We start from the raw sequence: 19,768 nt of genomic DNA, 5'->3' as shown, positions 1-19,768 counted from the left end.
GCTAAAACTGGAGCACTTTAGTTTAATGGCACTTCTTTTGCTCCAAGTCCCACATACAATCTGCATCAAGATCACTAAACCCCGTTGAGTGGCCAGTATCAGCATTCACTAAATCGACCAGCTATAATTACAGCTATCAAACTTGTCTCTATTAGCTGTTCTAGAGAAAGAACTGTTGCTTAACCTCTAGCAACTGGGGGAGGAGGGGAGGAAGGAATAATCCTACTATAGGTTTGCATGTCCTGCATATGTGAAAACAAAAGGATTTGACAACATCACTTACTAAAACCCTACATCTGTTCTCTACTCCTTTGTGGCTCTTTAAATTCCTGGCAACTCACAGCATCTCTTGACAAATAACTTTCAAGAATGAGAAGGATTTTGATGCTTTGTTTCGATGGGGATTTTGGGATGAGGTTTGGGGTTTTTTTGGTTGGTTGGTTTTTGGGTTGGATTGGGTCTTTAAGGCAGTTGCTTATATGAAAATACGGACCCATTTTATCAGAATGACAAGCATCATTAAAAGCCTATACTTCCTCCTCTCATCTGTACTAGAAAGAGATACTCTAGCAATGCCCTCCCACGCTTGGCAGTCTGCCTTGCAGCTGTATTAAAGACATAAAATTTCACATGTCAGTGGAAGATTCCGTGTTGCAACTATACATAGCTTAATACTGCTGAAAGTTGGCCACTTTCATAAGCAACCAACAGATATGCACTTACCCTGGAAGAATATATTCACAAGTTCAAGAGACAAGCTCAGAGAGCTGATAGCAGATGGAATACAGCATGCAATTCACCTGGCGATTCCCTGCCATACACATTACATTCAGACAAAACACAAAAAGTCACAAGAAAGTCGGTCAGGAAGACTCATTCCTCCTACAGCAAATACTGCAAATGTGTTAACTTGCAGTCTCACCAATACGGAGTACATTCTTTAGCAAGAAAATCATCAAAAAAAAAGAAGAAAAAACATAAAAGCATCAGACACAGATAGGAGTGTGTTACATATTACGTAACTTTTCATATTGTCAACATCATAACTAAAATACTCCCATTTCACTGACTTGCCTTGGTAAAGCAAGAATTAAGCCCATTCTGGAACAGGTAGAATCACAATCCCTCTTTGGACAGGTATCTCTACATCAAAATGAATCGCACAAATCTCAAATTCTGGATTACAGTTAAAATTACTCTCAAACCATTATTTTTAGGGAGAGATTCAAGTAGCCTGGACAGGACAAAGACGCTGAGATACCACATAGAAGAGGTCTCTGCATGAGTAGGTTGCAAAAGATAACACCAGTGCACAGGTCTGTATTACTATTCAAGCAGCTGGAATAAAAAAACTGATCTGCCTGTTTTAGCGGCAGCACAAAGTTAAAGGATTCTCCCAATCAGTGCCTCTACTGGGTCCATAATGTTTTTGCACAATGCATTTTTTAAAAGCTCTTTATTTCATGGAATAAGAATTTGGCTAAAGTTGTTAACACCAACATGGTGTATCTCATTAGTATCCCTCAGCTAGTCATTACTATCTGTCAGATAAGATACAGTACCCTAGCTTGGAAACTCTTACTCTGTGACAAATACAAAATAAAATAAGTGTAAAATCACAGCAGAGATAAGCAAAATACAGATTAACTTAAGTCTTGTCCATGTCACAGTTTTGCGTACTGTTATATATGAAGTATCAAGGTGCACTTGTTTGACTCACTGGTGACTGATTAATTTCATATCATCTTAGCAGGTACCTTTCTGTTTTCAGGGAAAACCTAACTTCCTTATGGTCCCAGGCAAAAGAAAAAAGAAGGAAAAAAAAAAAAAAGAACAGAAATCAGTAGAATTTAGTCAGGATAGGAGACTTCAAGATCAAAACTGCACGTCCGCTAAAGGATTTCATTATTGTTCTGACAGGCCTCCTTAGAGACAGCACATGTACAAGCAGACTGACTGCAAGAACAGTATTGGACTAAAGATGGCTTTTTTCCTACCTGGACAGTATCTTAGAATTATCAGAAACTAACAGACACCAAACCAAAGACAAAAAGTGAGTCAAAACCCCAAGTCTGAACATCTCGTAAACTGAAACAGTTCTGTGCCAAGCAAGCCCGAGGTAGGAGTCTTCCCACTGCGTAATACCAATCTTACAAGGCTTTTTCCACGAGCAATCCTGAGGAGATTTTTAATTCACCTCTTTCCTTAGGCTGACGTAAGAGTACTTCTTGGTTTTCCTCTAAACTGAAATATAAACCTGTCTTGGACTTCACGCTGTAAATTTCTAAGAAACAAGAACATTGCAAGAATTAGCAGTTGGCTCCCAGCTTTATTTTAATGGCACTTAATTTCATGACAAAATAGGATACCTGCATCTGTGGATGATTCAAATGAGCATTTCAGGCTGTCCCTAAAGCAGGTGGGAGAAAGAACAGAGAAGACAACTCCTTTCTGGGTGTTCACTAAGTCTACTTTAGTCTTGAAAGCACCACTCATGCAGCTTCTCCACCACAGAGGTCGTCTTCCCATTCCCCAAGATCATATAAGGCTTTAAACTTTGGGGGGTTTGGGAGGGTTGGGTTTTTTTGTTGTTCGGAGTTGTGTTGTTGTTTGGGGTTTTTTTTAACTCCAGACATTTTGTTTGCTTTCAAAGCATGACATCCAGCTCCCCCAAGATCCCCTGCTGCTACATTCAAAGGAAACATGCTTTCTCCCTGGATGCAATATAATGCTCTATTTTTTGGGTTGGATGCCTTTCTGTGCTACTCCTACTTATATTGTCAAGGATGAACGATAGCTTGCATATAGACTTGACCAACTATCCTCAGATTTTTATCCTCAATTTTAAAGAATTTTCCCTGAAGATACAACATTTAATCTTATGTTTTGCATGTCAGTGCACTGAATGCCTGACAACCTATGCCTGATATTCCTAACGTGCGTCTTTCAAAGAAGTACATTTGCTTCCGGAACTATGCATTTGGTGAATCTGTGCTGCAATTTCCCCAGCTGAGAGGGCAGACAGATACCAGAGACAGACATTTAAGCATTCTTCCCAAAGGAGTCTACTGAAAGGTCAAAACAAACAAAAAAAGTCTACAGAAACCATCAGGAGATTTAGCCAAAACCACAAGCCAGCACATAAGACACCAGCTTTTTATTCACCAAAAGCAGTAAGATGAAAGGAGATTAAAGAAATGCTCTCATTCAACTGACCCATGAAAAACTATGCAACAGTTAGATGCTGTACCCATACATGTCTCTTTCTTCCTTATTAAGAGGCCTAATTAGGTCTAATGCTCCAGTTGCTAATGAATAAAAGCCACTTGTAATACAGTTACAAGTTGAAGCAAGTTATGAGAGTGAAATAACAGACTAAGCCATACAAATTATCTGCACACCATTAGAGAATTGCTGCATAAGCTGTTTAAGCACATAAAAAAAAATTCCACTTACTCAGCAGAATTACTTCCTTAGAACTCTCTCCTTTATATATTTCTACTAAACTTTTCTACTTTAAATAAACAAATTGATATTAATTTGTTAATTCAGACAGCCTTAATATAAGGCTTTTTACTAAATTAAGGTTTTAAGGTTTATTTTAAACACCTCACACGTTACGTCAAGGAAAGTCTTTTTTGAAAAATACATAATAAAACCATATAATTTAATATTATTCTGAAATCAAAATATTTACAACTTGAATGTCTACTGTGGAATGATTTCCAGAATGACATAGCTCATTGCCATCATTAATCAATCTTCCCACGTGCAGACTTTGGTATATCTTAACGATGCCACAGTTTATTAATAAACCAAATGACTCATGAGCAGCACAGATAGAGCAGTCACACAAAAAAACTCAGTAACACCCAATAACGACGTTGCTGTCAAGTCGGCAGGTGATGTGGACTAAGAAACTGCAGTTACTAGAATCTAAGGTCTGTGGTTCTGTTTCCAGGAAATACCTAGATCTATCCTATTAAAAGCTGGACATACACTATTTCAAAATGCCCTGCATTTCTTCAAGACCCGTGTAAGCACAAATTAACTAACAGTTATTCAAATTAAGGATATTTTCCATATCAGACTTAATAAATAAAAAGACTACTTAAAATTATTAGACCATATCTTGTACACACTGAAGCTACTAAACTACCTTAAGTAGTTGCTTTCTGCGATCTTCAGACAAATATAAAGAAAAAAAAAAATACATTAATGTCCTTCAGCCCAGTCTGTCTCACTTTAGAATTTTCTGTCTCCTCCATTGGTGTTGCTAGCACACTCACCTAGCCTCTTCCTTCACTGAATACTTCAAAAGGCTTATTAGCAAACCCCAAACTTTTAAAATGTTGTTAGTTTTATTGTCACCACATCATTCTCCCTTGCTCATTGTCCATCTTTGTCTACCATCTGAAACAGCTGTTTAGGCCCTAAACTGTACAGTAACACTTCACTCTTAGATAGTCATTGGTTATATTATGATTACCAAAAAATGAAATTTGAATATAAAAACAAAGGCCATGAAAAAAACCCTCCTAACTCAAAGAAACTGCAGCACAGCAGAAATAACATGTAATATCATGCTGAGAATGGATTTAAAAAAAAAAAAAACCATAGAAAAACCAAAACAAACTAAGTAATGCACATCAAGCGTACAAGCCAATATTTTGAAACTGTATCCTTCAGCTTACTACAAAATTAAACAAATAAGAATGTTTTCTCAGTATTTGCAGAAAATACTATGTCCTAGGTGGACATCTAGGGAAAACAGATTTTCATTAATTTTGATGCAACTTTTAATAGCATCTCGAACTAAATTTATAATCTTTTACTAATACAATTGATTCTTATCCATGTGAACCTGAAGATCCTATGAGATCCTGTGTTCTAGCAAGATAAAGTGTATGTGACAGGCTAGAAATGTTCCCAAACATGAGACAGCATTTTCATTGAAAGTTTGAATGACATCAGATGTATAGAAATAAACTGTACTCCCGAGAAGACATTCTCACCCAGGCTTCATTTTATCTTTCTTTCAAGCAATCAGAAAAGCAGATCTGCTTAAGATAAAACTTCAGTTAGACTTTAGATATAACCTCGTGACCTCTGGATTACAAGGTAAATAAGAAAAATGTATGCTAAATCAACTACTTCTGCCTCCTTATTTCTTCACAGAACAGGAGATTTTTCCTTCAAGGAGAACTACTTCCCGAGAGCCTTCTGTTCACAGAAAATCTTCACAGATTTCCAACACAGGTTTTGCAAGAGAATCAAAATGTTCTTAAATTAAAGGACTTCCTGAAATTCACTGGTGTTTTGACAACAGCTCTATATCAGGAGATATTTGATCCAAAATAGCTAAATAGACCAGAGAGTAGGTATAGCCAAAAAGGCAGAGGTAAGAAATTGCAGCTTGAATATCTGTTCCAGCACAGACAAACAAACAGGTGAAGCCATACACCCACGCTTGGATCTGTTGCAACAACCACCAGCAGAAAACCCAGGGAAGTGACACACTGCCGCTCTCTTTTGGTCTTGGCCGTACAGGAATCCTCTTCAGAGAAGAGGATTCCTGGAGTCTTCACCTCCCTGCACGGCTTCTCAGTGAGTAGCAGAGTAATTTCTCCTCCTGAAAGCAACACTTCAGAAGTGGAAGAGCTGGCCAAATTAGCTTTTATAGCGGAGTACAAATATTATATAATTTAAGAGTTGTATGTGTATGCTTAGACAAGTTTCATAAAACCATTTGTCACTGTTGCCAGGACTGCACTATCTTTCCCCCTCTTCCCACTCTTCAGAGAATCCTGCCTTCCACTCATCAGGGGTAGTAACAACTGCTCCCCAGCCTCAGACAACAACTCAGAAAGCCAGCTCTTGACCATCAAGAGCATGACCTTTTAAAGAAGTCCCGTTTTTTTCTTGTAAAAATCCTGACTTTTGTTCTTATGGACTACACCAGTCCAGTACAATGAGCAGGAAGTCATTCTGACCCCTCAATTCCGCACACTCTTCCATACTAACCTTCAGGTATTTATCCCAGGAAGAAACTTATCTTGATCCACCACTTCCAGTTAAACCAAGCTGATAAAGCCATACGGGAAAAATCAAAAAAAAAAAAAAATAGTATCATTATTTAAAAGCATCTAGGAATTTTGGGGTTGAAAATAAAAACCCTAAGCGACAAATGTGGAACTTTGGTTGTAAACGTCAGACTAAGGATATTTTGTGCTTAATCTTGCCAGTTTGCAAGCCAATTGTGTCAGGCTGAATTACAGAGAAATTATTGCTGTAACAATACCACATGAAACAAAGGAGGAGGGGAAAAAACCAAACACCAATTCAAAAAATTTTCACTGCAACCTCCGAGTTACAATAATTCACACTACATTTTTTAAAAAGTATTTCTAAATTCAATCATCTAACTATATAGAATTTAAGGCCAGTAAAGGGGTTAGGTCCTAAATTCAATGGAGTACAAAAGTTATTGAAAGCATTCATTGTCCAGAGTTTAACAAATGTCTAATAAGCACATGTATGAGGTTAACTTAAAAATGGCTAACAGTGTAAAAAGGCTTCTAACACCTAGAGGAAGCCATTTTATTTTTAACATCAAACCACATTAAGAATTTATAAAATGCAATACTATCATGAAGGGTAATATACATACTGTAAGTTATTTTAAGCTTCTGAAGATAGTTCAGATTATTCTGTATTCTTTCCTGGAAGCTTGTGGGTGTGTATCTATGTATAGAAGCATATCATATGTGTGTGTGCATATATATATATGCACATATATATATGCACACACACACAGATACACACATACGTACACACACCCTTTTTTTCTTGTATTTGAGTTCAGCAAGAAAGGACCTGAACAACAAAGCTTTGTGAAATTTCTAAAGGCTTTCCATAACTGCAGTTGCTCAGCGTGGGTATGCCAGCAGGCACTACAAGCTTGTCAAAATCTGTCCAGTTATTTCAGTGTACCACACCCCTCTTATTCCAACTACCTAGCCAGTGACAAAGCAATTAACAAGTAACCCCAAATTATTTTAAATAAATATTTAAATCCTTAACTAGCCTAATTCTGAAGCAAGCAGTGCACAGTAGCTATTGCAATTCCACCCCCTCAAGCCTAAATGCAATACATCTGACGCACAAATGCGTCATTAACCTAGGGGGTACAAAGAAGACAGTCTCACTTTAAAGCCTGTTTTCTTTGCACCAGGCAACACCTAAAAAAGCCTTTGAGAGCAAAGCAGGTTCAGAAAACAGTTATTACTCCCTTTAACCATTTCTTTTTCTTCTAGAATGCTCCTGTATCCCTTTCAGTAAGTTAAACAGAAATAGAATAGTTTCAGAGAAAAAAAAGAAAGAAAATGTACTCAAATCCATCTGAAAAAAAAAAAAAAACAAACCTCAAATCCTGGGTTACTGTTTTCCTAACAATGCATTCCTTAGTTTTTCCAAATAATGTAATCATCTGTTTTTCTTCAATTGAAGTGCCAAATACATTCCAAGAGTATGCTTAGAAAGATCAAACAGCAGACAATCCTCTATAACAATCCTGTTTATGGACTGCAAATACTTCAGAGCTATCAATACAAGTCTAAATGATATAATGAATATGAATCATAAGCTTTAACACTACAGCTGCATGCACACATGTATTACATGTTACATACATGCACTAACACCCCACAGTATCAAGATTCTCATGTCTGTACACAGTAAACGTTAAATAAACATGTTATCCTGTTTTAAGTTTAGCTTTCAATTAGCACATAACATTATTAAAGAAACAAGTTTGTATTTACCAGGGATGAATGAATCAATATTCCTGAATCTTCATTTGGCAAGCTGAATGCTGTGTATTCAAGGGCATTGTTTTCCCCTTGCTGTTTGCAAATATAACCACAGTTTCTCTCAAAAACTGTACGAATGCCTTTAAACAGAACCACACTTGTAGTGCAACCCATTCCAGATCTGTTGAATTTTGCATTTCTAGCAGCCCCGATTGCATTTGCACAATGTCTTCTTCCTTTGCTCGGCTCGAATAATTTTCCTGTGCTTCGCAGAAATATTTCTTTGTACCATCTTCATTAGGTCCGACATTTAGTATGTTCCTTGACTAGAAACCATCAGCTACTGAAATGTAATCCTATTTGCTTAAGCCAAACACTGCCAAAAATCCAGCCGCAGAAGACAAAAATCAGGGAGCAATGAAAAGCAAAGGATACCTCAGCTGTAGAAGATAGGAGGCTTTCAGCATGTGCTATACTCCACAACAGAGATTAAAAGATATTCCAGAGGGTCAGGGAAAGAGCTCCTACATTTCAGAGATCCTTGGAACATAATCAAAGATGAAAGGAAACTGCAAAGATACTGCTGCAGTTTCTGCTGCCAGCCACAAAGAATCCTCATCTGCTGCAAGAAAGCACTCTCCCAGAATGCTTAGCACAGAGTTCGTACTGGCAAACATTTCTTTGCTTGACCTATATGTGCTTTTTAGTGTTTAAAACAAAAAACTTCAAAATAAAAAACTCAAAATACGAAGGGAATAATCTTAAATGACTGCTGCTATGGAAAAAACCCAATGTGTTATGTAAACCTGCTTCAATCAAATCTATATGTTATCAGCATGCTGCTATCAGTTCAGGCAAACCACAAGGGAGATGAAGGCTGTCTTTACTTTTTCCTTTCTTCTTCACACGCAAAGTGATCAGTCAATTCCCACCTGCCAGCAACTGACTTTATCTAGTTCTTGACTGCAAATAGTCAATAGTCATAAAAAAAAAAAGGGGGGGGGTGTGGAAGGAACACAGCAGATTGAGCATCTAGTTCAGACCAATATGCAAATCTAAAACAAAATTACAGAATACAATTTAAAATGCTTAAATTCCATGGGTTTATAGTGAATCGCACCTGTACTGATTGAATTTATCACCACAGGATTCTACTCCACATACTGTACTGGTATCTGTTGTAAAAGTATGTAAATATCTTTAAGTGACACAGAAGTGTTAAATTTTTTAAACTACTTTTAAAGGCAAGGAATTTGCAAAAAAATAACTGTCCCAATCCCCACCATAACAGTATCCTGTCAGAGATTGTGGGTTAGTTTTATATTTCTGCTAAATTGAAAGCACTGAGATATATTTACTTACCAAATTGTAAAACTGGTTGAAAGGGTGAACTTACAGACTCAGAATTGTTGCAATGGAGTTAAAAAAAGCTAAATTAAAAGGACTTTAGTGAAGGACGAAAAGAAGGAATAAACAGATTAATTATGTCTGCTACAGATTTGCCCCCATGCAAATTAACTTCTCTCAAGGAAATACTTGCATGCTATAATGAGACCACTCAGAAGAAATATTGAAGATTTATTAGCATTTTTCCCTGACATCTGGCTAGTTAATACATCTCAGTACGCTTCTCATTACATTTCTAACGTAACTACACCATAATAACATGCAGACACATTGATTAAAAAAAAACAAACAAAAAAAAAAATCGATATTTGACAGTGATCCAAGTAGTTCCTGCCAGTCTCATATTCTCAAAGGCAGCAGTTAGCACACTCCACATATTGTAAGAAATACAAATTTTGTTAAGGTAGTTCTGTTAATAAGGAGGAGGAGAATAAAGAAGGTAGTGGTGAAGAATTTGGCATGAATAAATTCTGCTCTGAAGGGCAAAGATACTTCATACATAACCATGAACCTTGCACAGCAATGTCTCTGTACCTTTTTCTGCCTCTCTATCTATTCTACCCTCTTTGAAAACAAGAAGCAGGTCAGTGAGGAAATGCCTCTGTTCCATTCACTAAGGGCGGATAAACACATCCCTGCAAACATGTCAGGAAAAAAAGTCATAGGAATTACCATGGAAGGCACCCCCAAAAAACATATTCAAGTTAACTGTTTCTAGTGCGGAAGCCCTTCGTTCCCACCTGGAATGTAGGATTACAGAGACCTGACAAAATTCAGGTTCCACACACGATATCAAAAGTTAGGAGGTTGTTAAAAGAAAGCACTGTTAAAAGGGTTCTCCAGGCAATTTCAGAGACTCCATAATAGGAAATCTTTCTACCAAAAAAAAGAAAAAAAAAAAATGTAGCTCATTCCTTAAGAGAGGATGAGAAAAATAAGTAAGTTTGCAACAAATTATCATGCACTAGACAGTTCCTTCAAATGCATAGAAAATGACGTCACTTCTAATGCACTAGGTAGGATGTGGAGAGACAGGAAGACAAAAAGATTTCATTTGGAAAGACAAACACATGACAGAATCACAGACTAAGTCAGGTTGGAAGTGACCCTGGGAGGTGTTCTAATTCAAAACCAATTAAGAACAAATTTAATTCTGATTATATCTTGAATAAATTTAGCATCGTGTTTCTACACTGTTTTAGAAAAGGCAACTGAAACTGACTTGGATCAGCACAGTGGTAACAGCAACTACATAAAAAGCATTCCAAACAGAGACTGAAAGGGAGATAAATATGGGGACATGAGGGGTGATGAAGAAACCACAGGGAGGAGGAGCTTGGCCAGATGCTTAAATATTAATATTATGAGAAATCTGAACAGTATGCAATGTAAAGCAGTTTGTCAACAAGCAAACATTTTCCTAGGACATTAATTTGGTGCAAAGGAGAAGTTTCCAGCTTCACCAAGGAGGTTCCTGAAACTGTAATGAGCAACCCCACTGCACAAGCAGTGAACATCCAGACAGAAATGTGACACAATGTAATATTATCCATTACAGTATCACATCTCAAAGTGAAAAGTGAGGCTGGAAAAAAATAATCTTGTAAAAGTCTGACAGAACTTGCTCTACCGAGCTAAAAGCCAGCCTAAGGTAGGTAAAACTCTTAATCCAATGGTAAAAGAAAAAACAGAACAAAAAAAAACCCCAACATATGAACAAGCCCAGACTGTACATCCCATGAGCAGCAAGTTAGACATTGGAAACTGCCTCTAGCTGAGACTGGGTTATGAAAATGTCTTTTTCCATAAGGAAGAGTGGAGGGCAGAAAAGGAAGGCTGTAGAGACGAGACATTACTAATACCTGTCTTCTCCTGGTTTGTGAAAAAGGGTCTGCACCAGAAAGCGTGCGGACTTATGAAGAGCTATTTGAGCTAGTATATATTGTAAATATTACATTCCTAAGCCAAAGCGCCTGTTTAGATGGGGAGCAATAAGCTCCTCCTTGCTATATACTATATTGAATCGGTACTGGCTGCACTATGAGATTCCCGAAGACAAAAAGATGAATTAGTTGTGTTAGTTCCAAGTCGTTGACAATCATATTTTTTTAAGACCTGCTCTCTTAGACAGGTAATAAAGAAGCTCTAGTTCCCTTCCAAAAAAATTGTTGGGAACTGTTTAACAGTACAGTTACACAATTGTTTTAAGGGTCTAACCACCAGTTCCCTCCTCTAATTACAGTAAATGCCTAATAATCACTTTTCACTTGGGAACTGGAGGACTTCAAATCAACACGTTAAGCAACCCTTTCACAGCCAAATGACTTCCAGAAAACACAATCACACAGATACAAACTAAACACCTGTAATAGAAATCAGTCAGTTCTAACCAACACTTACACGTTTCCATTTGTCATTGTTTAACATTTGCAAAGGTAAAAGTCTTTAGGGAATTCATTACCTGGGTCAATTTACAATCTTCAGGGGATCCTATAAAATTCTCACTAACAAAATGAGAACTTATTAGAGGCACCTAGACAGAAATTGAACGGTTGAGAGGATACAGATCAAACCAGGGAGACCTTCCAATGGAATGTGTTACTACAAAACAACATGGACAGTCTGTCTTCAGACATGCCACCACTAAAGTAAAACATTCCATGAAGTCACAAGCCCACATCTGCAAGAGAACACACTTCAGGCAGGACTCAAGCATCTAGGGACAGGGCCCTAGCATAAGGGCCACAAAAATATCCTTAATCTCTTGAAACATTAGAAGCAGGTATTTACATTTTTACCTTCAAGTTGTCCTTGATATTTAACATGTACAAATTGATGCCATCTTGACAGAAGTGAGCATCTGGTTCCTTAGAGATCTTAACACATCCTTACTGAATGCAGCTTTTCACAAAACATGACAGTATTTGTAGGTGGAGCACTACCTTCCATCTGGCAACTGCCTGTATATCAGCTCAGAATGCTAGAGATGTGGGCCTAAAGCCTCCTGAGCTCAGAGACTAACACCAACATCACTTAGCACTCTTCGGAGTGCCTTAACAACCAGATGATAGTACATTAAAGCCAATGTGCTTGCTTCTGCCTGATAAAGCTGTGTTGCAGGAAAGAACTGAAGATCCAATAGCCCTGCAAGAGGGGAAAAGTGCATATACAACAGTTCATACTTAATAGGAGTATTCCTAGAGAAGACGAAGAAGAGTGCTGGTTCCTGTTGCAAGGGCTGTTTCTGCAATGATTGCTTCATGCAAATTTCATGGAAGGGCTTCTTCAGGTAATTGTCTGCAAGAACTCATGTTTCTTCAGAAAGAAGGAATTGTGCTAAAAGCTGCTTTGTGGCCACAACAGTGAGTTTTACTCTGTGTCAAGAGTAAAACTCTTAAGCACCTGATTTGTCAAAACTAGTACAGAGCATCTGTTTGAATATGGCTTATTCTTAGTAACCCTCATATCTCTTTTCCAGAATGGCAAGAAGGAGAATATGGGGAACTACAGGCTGGTCAGGTTCATTGCAGTCTCCAGGAAAATCATGACGCTAACCCTCCTGGAAGCTATTTCCCAACATATAAAGAATAAGAAGGCGGCTCAAAGTAGACAACATGGATTTACCAAGGATAAATTATGCCTGACCAACCTGTTTGCCTTCTGTAATGAGCAGGTTGACTCTGTGAACAAGGAGACAGCAATGGACCTTGAATAATGTTAGTAAAACAACGCTTCTGACATAGTCTCCCATAGCATCCTTGTAGCCAAATTAGGCAGATGTGGTCTGAATGAGTGGATAAGGATGACATCTTGTTGGACAGCAACTTGAACACACTGAGCAGGCTTCTGAGTATATGAAAGACATTGACATATTGGACTGAGTCTGCTGGAGGGCCATCATGATGGTTTAGGGGCTGCAGCATATGACACATGAGAAAAATCTAAGAGACCTTGGATGGTTTAGCCATAAGTGAAGGATAAAGTGAAATCTTATTGCTGCCTGCAACTACCCAATAGTGAGGTAAAGAGAGGACAGAGCCCAACTCTTCTTGAAGGTACAGTCATAGGACAAGAGGCAACAGACACATAATATTCCATTTGCATAAAAGGATTATTTTTTTTTTTTAACCATGAGGGTTGTGAGCTACCAGGGTTAAAGTATTTCCATCTTTGTGGATATTAAAACCAGATTGGCATAGTCTCTGAGCAAGGTGCTCTAACCAGAACCGTCTTGAGCAAGAGATTGCACTAGGTGACTTCGAGAGGTTTTCCTTTCAACCTGTACTTTTCCATGATTCTGTGGCATTACACTGGGTAGCCACACACTAACCACAGAGACAGAAAAAGAGAAAAGATCCAAGAAAATTCCATCCTTCAGAACAAAGCCGATACGATTACTCCAGTAGGTGGCTTGAGAATAGCATTCTTGGATTCCCATGTAATTTTGTCCGAGAATCTGCACTCCCTAAGAAGAGATTTGCATCCAACGGAAACAAAAAACTACTGTGACATTAAAAATACTAAGTATATCACCAGGCTGAAGACCAGAGGCAGTTTATCATTCATATGAGGTGCTTCTAATGTCAAAGATCATATCAAAAGTAAAAAATAATGCTTATGAAAATCAGAGCAAGATTTAGTTCTGTCCTATCTAGTCAAGGAAGCTGTCATAGCTGGCTAATATCACAAGTTTCTTTTAATCAACAAACAAGGGAATGTTTGTGTCCATTACATCTTTTATACATTTAGAGAAGTGGGAAGGAAGCATAAATGATGCAATCCAAGAAATGCTATTCCAGAGATTTTAATCTTGTACACATTATTATGTGTTGATGGAGAGGTGGACACAAATTTTAAATCCTGCTAGTTACAAAATCCTAAATACCATAACTAATAGTTTTAGGTCACATAGTTGACAGCTGCAGAAAGGTCAGTCTTCTCACAAGTCCATTCTTACATGAATAACAATACACTTCTATCCATAAATGAGCACTAGGAGCTGTCAATGAAGCACACAGCTTAAGTTCAAACTTAATTCAAATATACCTTGAGGATAGACATACCAAGAATAACCCAAACAACTTCAGGAAGCTGGCCAAGTCCATCTCAACTGAACAGATGAACATTTATTCTTAACCATGAGACATAAAACACCTAGCCTTTTTAGATGTTTTACATTTTCAAGCCATAACATAGGATTTCTAGTATTGAAATATGCTCACTGGACTCCATCTAGTGGTCACATAACTTTCAGCTTTCTGAAGCTGAAGTGATTATTCCGGGCTCTTAAATAACTAAGAACAGAAATGTATTATTATTAGAGAGCCACAGAACAAGTTACTAATTATAGGATATTATTTTCAGAAACACTGATCAAACCATGCCAGAATAAATAGTGGTCAGCAGTACAGTAGACTAGGAAAAAAAATAATACTAAAACCCAGTTTTTGAGCAACCTTACTGTGTTCAGGGAAGAGCACCAGAACCTTCAGGGCTAATACATCCTTTTTATACTTTTAATCCTTCCATAGACGTTATTCAGATCCAGGTCTTTCTCCTTCCCTTTGTTCTTAGTCCAGTCACGAACAAGTTCCAACTTCCCCTCCAGCAGACCATTAGCTGCCAAAATATTACGCTTGAAGTATTGTCTCTTGAACATTACCAGGATTATTTTTTTTCCTATTAGAAGCCTCATATTTCATGTGATGAAAAACTTACTGGATCATGCTGTACATTCTGGCAGGGAAGAAATTAATATACAACATTATTCAGACATCTAAGAGCCTATACAATACCAGGCAAATAACTCTAAGGTGCTAACAAACCTGGCAAGCAAATATCCCAAGACAATTTCTGAAGGAAACTAGAATAGCATCCTTCAAATAATTATGATGTGTGTCATCTCTTCATTAACCTGAATGTTCTTTTTAAACTTACTGACGTTTGAGGTCCAACATGAATTTAAAATCCCTCTTGGACTAGCAAATAGTAAGAGTGAAGCCTCCTTGAACATTCCTTAAAGAGAAACATACTACTAATTTTCAGCTAAACCGCCTACTACATCAGATGACATTACATTGTGCAAGTATTTGTGCCAGCACAAGTGGGTGCAAATATGCTTTAAGGCCTGAAATACCACTTATCATCACTGTATTGGGGCAAATGAGGAATGGGCTAGGTGAGGCGACTTTCAAACTTATTTTCACAAAGCTTCAGTTCTGTATTATTTTATTGCTTGGTTGTAGTCACTTAGAACCACGCTTACAAATGAGCCCAGAAAGTCAACAAGTGAAGTGCAAACACTTCAGTCAGTATCAGCGCTGTGGTGAAGAAGAGTACGCCTGAAACCAAAGGATATAAAAACCATTACGCAACATTAAAGAACAAAGATCACTAAATAGCATCGGCAATGTGATCAAACTGGAAAACAGATGACTACCTTTCCATTACCTTAAAACCAAAGCCTCTTTTCTACATGTTAATAACCACAATGCTAGCTAGCGTACCCATTTGACTTCTGATTTCTTCACAATCCTGTTAAAATGATACCAAGAGCTATCTTACTACCCTATCCTTTGCCTCTCCCACTGAAAACTCCCAGCTCTTTCTGTGGAGCTTCTATTTTTCTTATTCATGTATGTTTCTGTACTCCTTCCAGCATATGAAGGACAGCTGTGACTTGGGTAACCAATAAGGTGGCAAGATCATATAAATGTCAAAACACAAGCATCCAAAGGCAGTGGAGGCTCTGGACTTGCAAGCTGAAACCAAATTAAACGTCTACAAACTCAGGTACCTTCAATTCCAGGCTCCTGAAATCAACTGCATTTCACTTATGATAACACAAAAATTGCAATTTATTACATCCTGCACTGATGTAAACAGATATTTAAGTGCTTTCTCTACTTAAAATTATACAAACATTATCCATTCTGAGTATAATGTGTAGTCACTCTTTGTTGGGGGGTTAATTTTATAGTAGTAAAAATATAAACTCATCTTATCTCTGAATTCACCAAGTAACTCCTTCCTATCCAGGAATGTACAGAGTACCTAGAAGTACTAAAAGCTGTTTAGCCTGTGCCTCAAATTTCCAAACCTAGGTCAGTACCTGTCAATATGCCATCTCTTTTTAAGTCAATAGCTACACCTGAGTATCAAAAAGCACCCAGAATTATACAAAGCAGCAGCTAAGGATTATTTATTTACAACGATGGACCTATATTACAGGCTTCCCTGTATTCTAGCAGCTCTGGATCAGCATTACTCCTCAGCTTTGTTGTGACTACACTTTTTTTTTTTTATTGTTTTGGGAGTGGGGAGTTGGGGTTGGTTTTCTTGTTTTGTTTGGGAGGTTTGGGGAGGAGTTGTGTTTTAAAGTACATTTTATGTGAGGTCACTTGATATTCCTACTGCATGAACAACTATGTTTCTTAGTAAAAGAAACTTCAAAAGGGACTATTTGATTTCAACTTGTAGGGACTGTTTATGCACAAACTCATTCATCCCTGAAAATCTCACACATGTTTCGAAGAATGAGGTATCATTTTGAAAAGTGAGTGGTTCTGTTGATTTAGTGCCTCATATTTATTAACTTCTAGTATTCTTTTCCAGAATTATCACTAGAAGAAACTTTTCAAGAGTACTACAATAGCAATTAGGAGAAAAAAAGACAGTCTAAACCAAACAGACTTACCAGCATTGGCAATGTTGTATATAGCAAGGTCTACTTTACATTTAAACTTTCCACAGAAATCCCATGAATCAGATTTTTCAGGCAATGTTTAGCCTCAACTGACTTATATCTTCCTTCTCATTCTCTCAAGATAGAAAAATGATTCTGAACTTTGATGTTCTTTTTTGACACAATAATTCCAGTGGCTGAATAACAAATTTCCTTCTTAAACTACCTGCCATCCTTTCCTTCAACTGGTGAGCAGAAAGAAATTCTAGCTGGTCCTGTAACGGGAACAGGCCTTTTTACTCAGAGAGGGCCCCAAACCAAAGCTTGGCCTGGGCTCAGAGGCTTAAAGCAAGAATTCCAGATAAGGCCTCAATTTACACTGACACCACCAAGTACTCCAGTCTGAATCAGCCTGCAATCTGCTTGCTTCCTCAGCACACAGAGCTAAGATCACTCAGTTCTTAAAAAGCAAACTAATACCTTATAGAACAAGTACACAAGAGTCCAGTTCTGGGCTCCCCAGCACAAAAGAGTCATGGATGTACTGGAGAGAGTCCAGCAAGGGGCCACAAAGATGATGAAGGGACTGGAGCATGTCTTCTATGAGGAGAGGCTGAGAGACCTGGGGCTGTTCAGCCTGGAAAAGAAAAGGCTCGGGGGATCTCATCAACGTATATAAATACCTGAAGGGAGGGTGCAAAGAGGACACAGCCAGGCTCTTCTCAGCGGTGCCCAGGGACAGGATCAGAGCCAATGGGCACAAATTGGAACACGGGAGGTTCCCTCTGAACATCAGGAAAACACTTGTTCATTGTGAAGGTAACTGAGCACTGGCACAGGTTACCCAGGGAGGTTGTGGAATATTCATCCTTAGTGATACTCAAAAACCATCTGGAGACAGCCCTGGGCAACCAGCTCTAAGTGGCCCAGCTTAAGCAGAGGGTAGGACCAGATGATCTGCAGAGGTCCCTTCCAGCCTGTGATTGCGTAAGAAAACCACAGCATCCCTTTGCACCACATCCCTTGGAGAGATCTTTCCTGCTGCCTCTTTTTTTTTTTTTTTTTTTATTCTGGATATTCACCAGTAGCCCCAAGGCAACACTGCTACCTTAAATGGAGCGCTAATCACAGAATAGAGTGGTTAGTTGCGTCTGAGGTGCCGGATCCAGACAGTTTTCAACAAAGGCTCTTAATATCTTCTTTCTCGTTTTTCCTTTACTTGAGCTGACCGAGTCTCCAAACCAGGCAGCAATCTCTGGAGACAGTACGAAAATGCAGAAGACGGTATCTGGATTCCCCATTCCTCCTGTCATATCCGATTCATAGGGCATAGATGAGGAGATGACAAAGTGTTCTAACAGACGCAGTAATTCATCCTTACGCCAAGAATCACATCTCTCACTCCTGCAGTCAGATTAAGATTTTTATTTTCTTAATGTTTCTGCAGCAAAGCTGCTATTTCTCTCAACCAGTTACAATGGGAGCGTAGCAGGAGACAAACTCAGGTACAGATGTTGGATTTCTCCAACGAAACCTTTTTTCTTCATAAAAGCCCCTTCAGAGCTTCTGCTCAACTGAAGACCTTTAGACATCTAGTAAACTTTTTTTCCAAAGCAGAGTCCATCATACCAATGAAATCCTGGCCCTTGCTTAGTACAAGAAGTCTTGTCCAGAATGTTAACCAGGTTGCTTTTTAAGGCCCCTAAGACTGTTAATTTAACGGTTTTTTTCATATTACAGGAAGTCTCTATTTTGAGATAATATATGCTCACTTGCATTCTCACGAAAAGAACCTTAAGGATCCCTTACAGAAAAATTGAAGAAAAAAAAATAATTCCATAGCTTTCTCATTATGCAATACCTACCACTATTTCATAAATTATTAAGTTTAAGATACTAAGTACATCAGTACCTCTGGACTAAGACAGAATGTAATCCTCCCTTCACAAATCTATCTGTCTTCTAAATTAAGGTCTAAAATAAGTTACATGCACAGAATTATTGGAGTACCTTCTCATCTTTAGATATAAGTTATTTCAAAAATGTTTGAATAAGAAAGACATTGTGTAATATACAGACAACTTGTGCAACTTTATGTCTTTTCTGCCTTTCATAATTAATGCTTTTCATGGACCCAGAAAACCTAAGTGGGGCAAGGGAGAATGAATGTGTCTTTACCCTTTTGCAAATGAAGGAGTTTTGCCTTCAGTATCTATGTCAAGTAAAGTATTTGAGATCATTCAACCTCAAAATCCAAAATAAACACTAGCTAAGGAAAGAAGTTTAATGTACATTTTTAATATATAATATTTTTTAAGATCACTGCACTAGGTAAGTTCTTCAATCGCCATCAGAAATTTCAGGTCTAAATAAGAGCTTCCTGGACACTGGCACTGAAGCTATTACACCTTTTCTTTATCTCCATAAAGAGCCACTGGCATCTAATCACCTCTAAAAGTTACAAAAATTCTTAAATAAACGCAATATAGGCAATACATTTCTCAGGAGGACACAATCAAGATTCTTGCTATCTGGAAAACTAAACTCCCCTTATTTGCTTCAATGACTTATCAGCAATTTTTCTCTACTATTTTTAAAGCACACATGCATGAATTTGGCAAAATCTTAAAGCTACCTCAGAAATACAAATATCTGGTTAAACTGCCTAATTCACAAATTGAGCTTGCATATACATGCATATACCTGATGGCTATCTAATCTCAGGCACATGCTACTGACATGCAAGTGACCACTCAGTCTAATAACCATATACCCTTAAAAGTAACTTGAACATCTACACCTATGCAACAGAAAAACCAGTTGACATTAAAGGTCTAGTTTTCAAACTGAGTAATTACAGACCCTT

General features: G+C 37.9%; 1 protein-coding gene across 14 annotated transcripts in view; it reads right to left on the bottom strand.

Moving 5' to 3' along the window:
• DOCK9 (dedicator of cytokinesis 9) overlaps positions 1 to 19,768 on the bottom strand; it is a 128,284-nt gene that overhangs the window by 102,562 nt on the left and 5,954 nt on the right. For 7 of the 14 annotated variants that reach the window (XM_074562344.1, XM_074562374.1, XM_074562384.1 and 4 more), the window contains exon 1: positions 7,824 to 8,667. The exons of 5 other annotated variants lie outside the window; for them this stretch is intronic. In XM_074562344.1, coding sequence (XP_074418445.1) covers positions 7,824 to 7,985 — 162 coding nt within the window. In that variant the 5' untranslated portion in view covers positions 7,986 to 8,667. Of the gene's footprint in view, positions 1 to 6,024; positions 6,085 to 7,424; positions 7,467 to 7,823; positions 8,668 to 19,768 lie in introns of those variants that run through there. 2 more of the 14 variants (XM_074562433.1, XM_074562444.1) reach the window with 2 other exon arrangements.

The sequence above is a fragment of the Larus michahellis genome, chromosome 1, assembly GCF_964199755.1.
Source record: "Larus michahellis chromosome 1, bLarMic1.1, whole genome shotgun sequence".
Taxonomy (NCBI): Eukaryota; Metazoa; Chordata; class Aves; order Charadriiformes; family Laridae; genus Larus; species Larus michahellis.
Note: the sequence above shows the minus strand (reverse complement) of the source record. Positions and strands in the feature narration are given on the sequence as shown.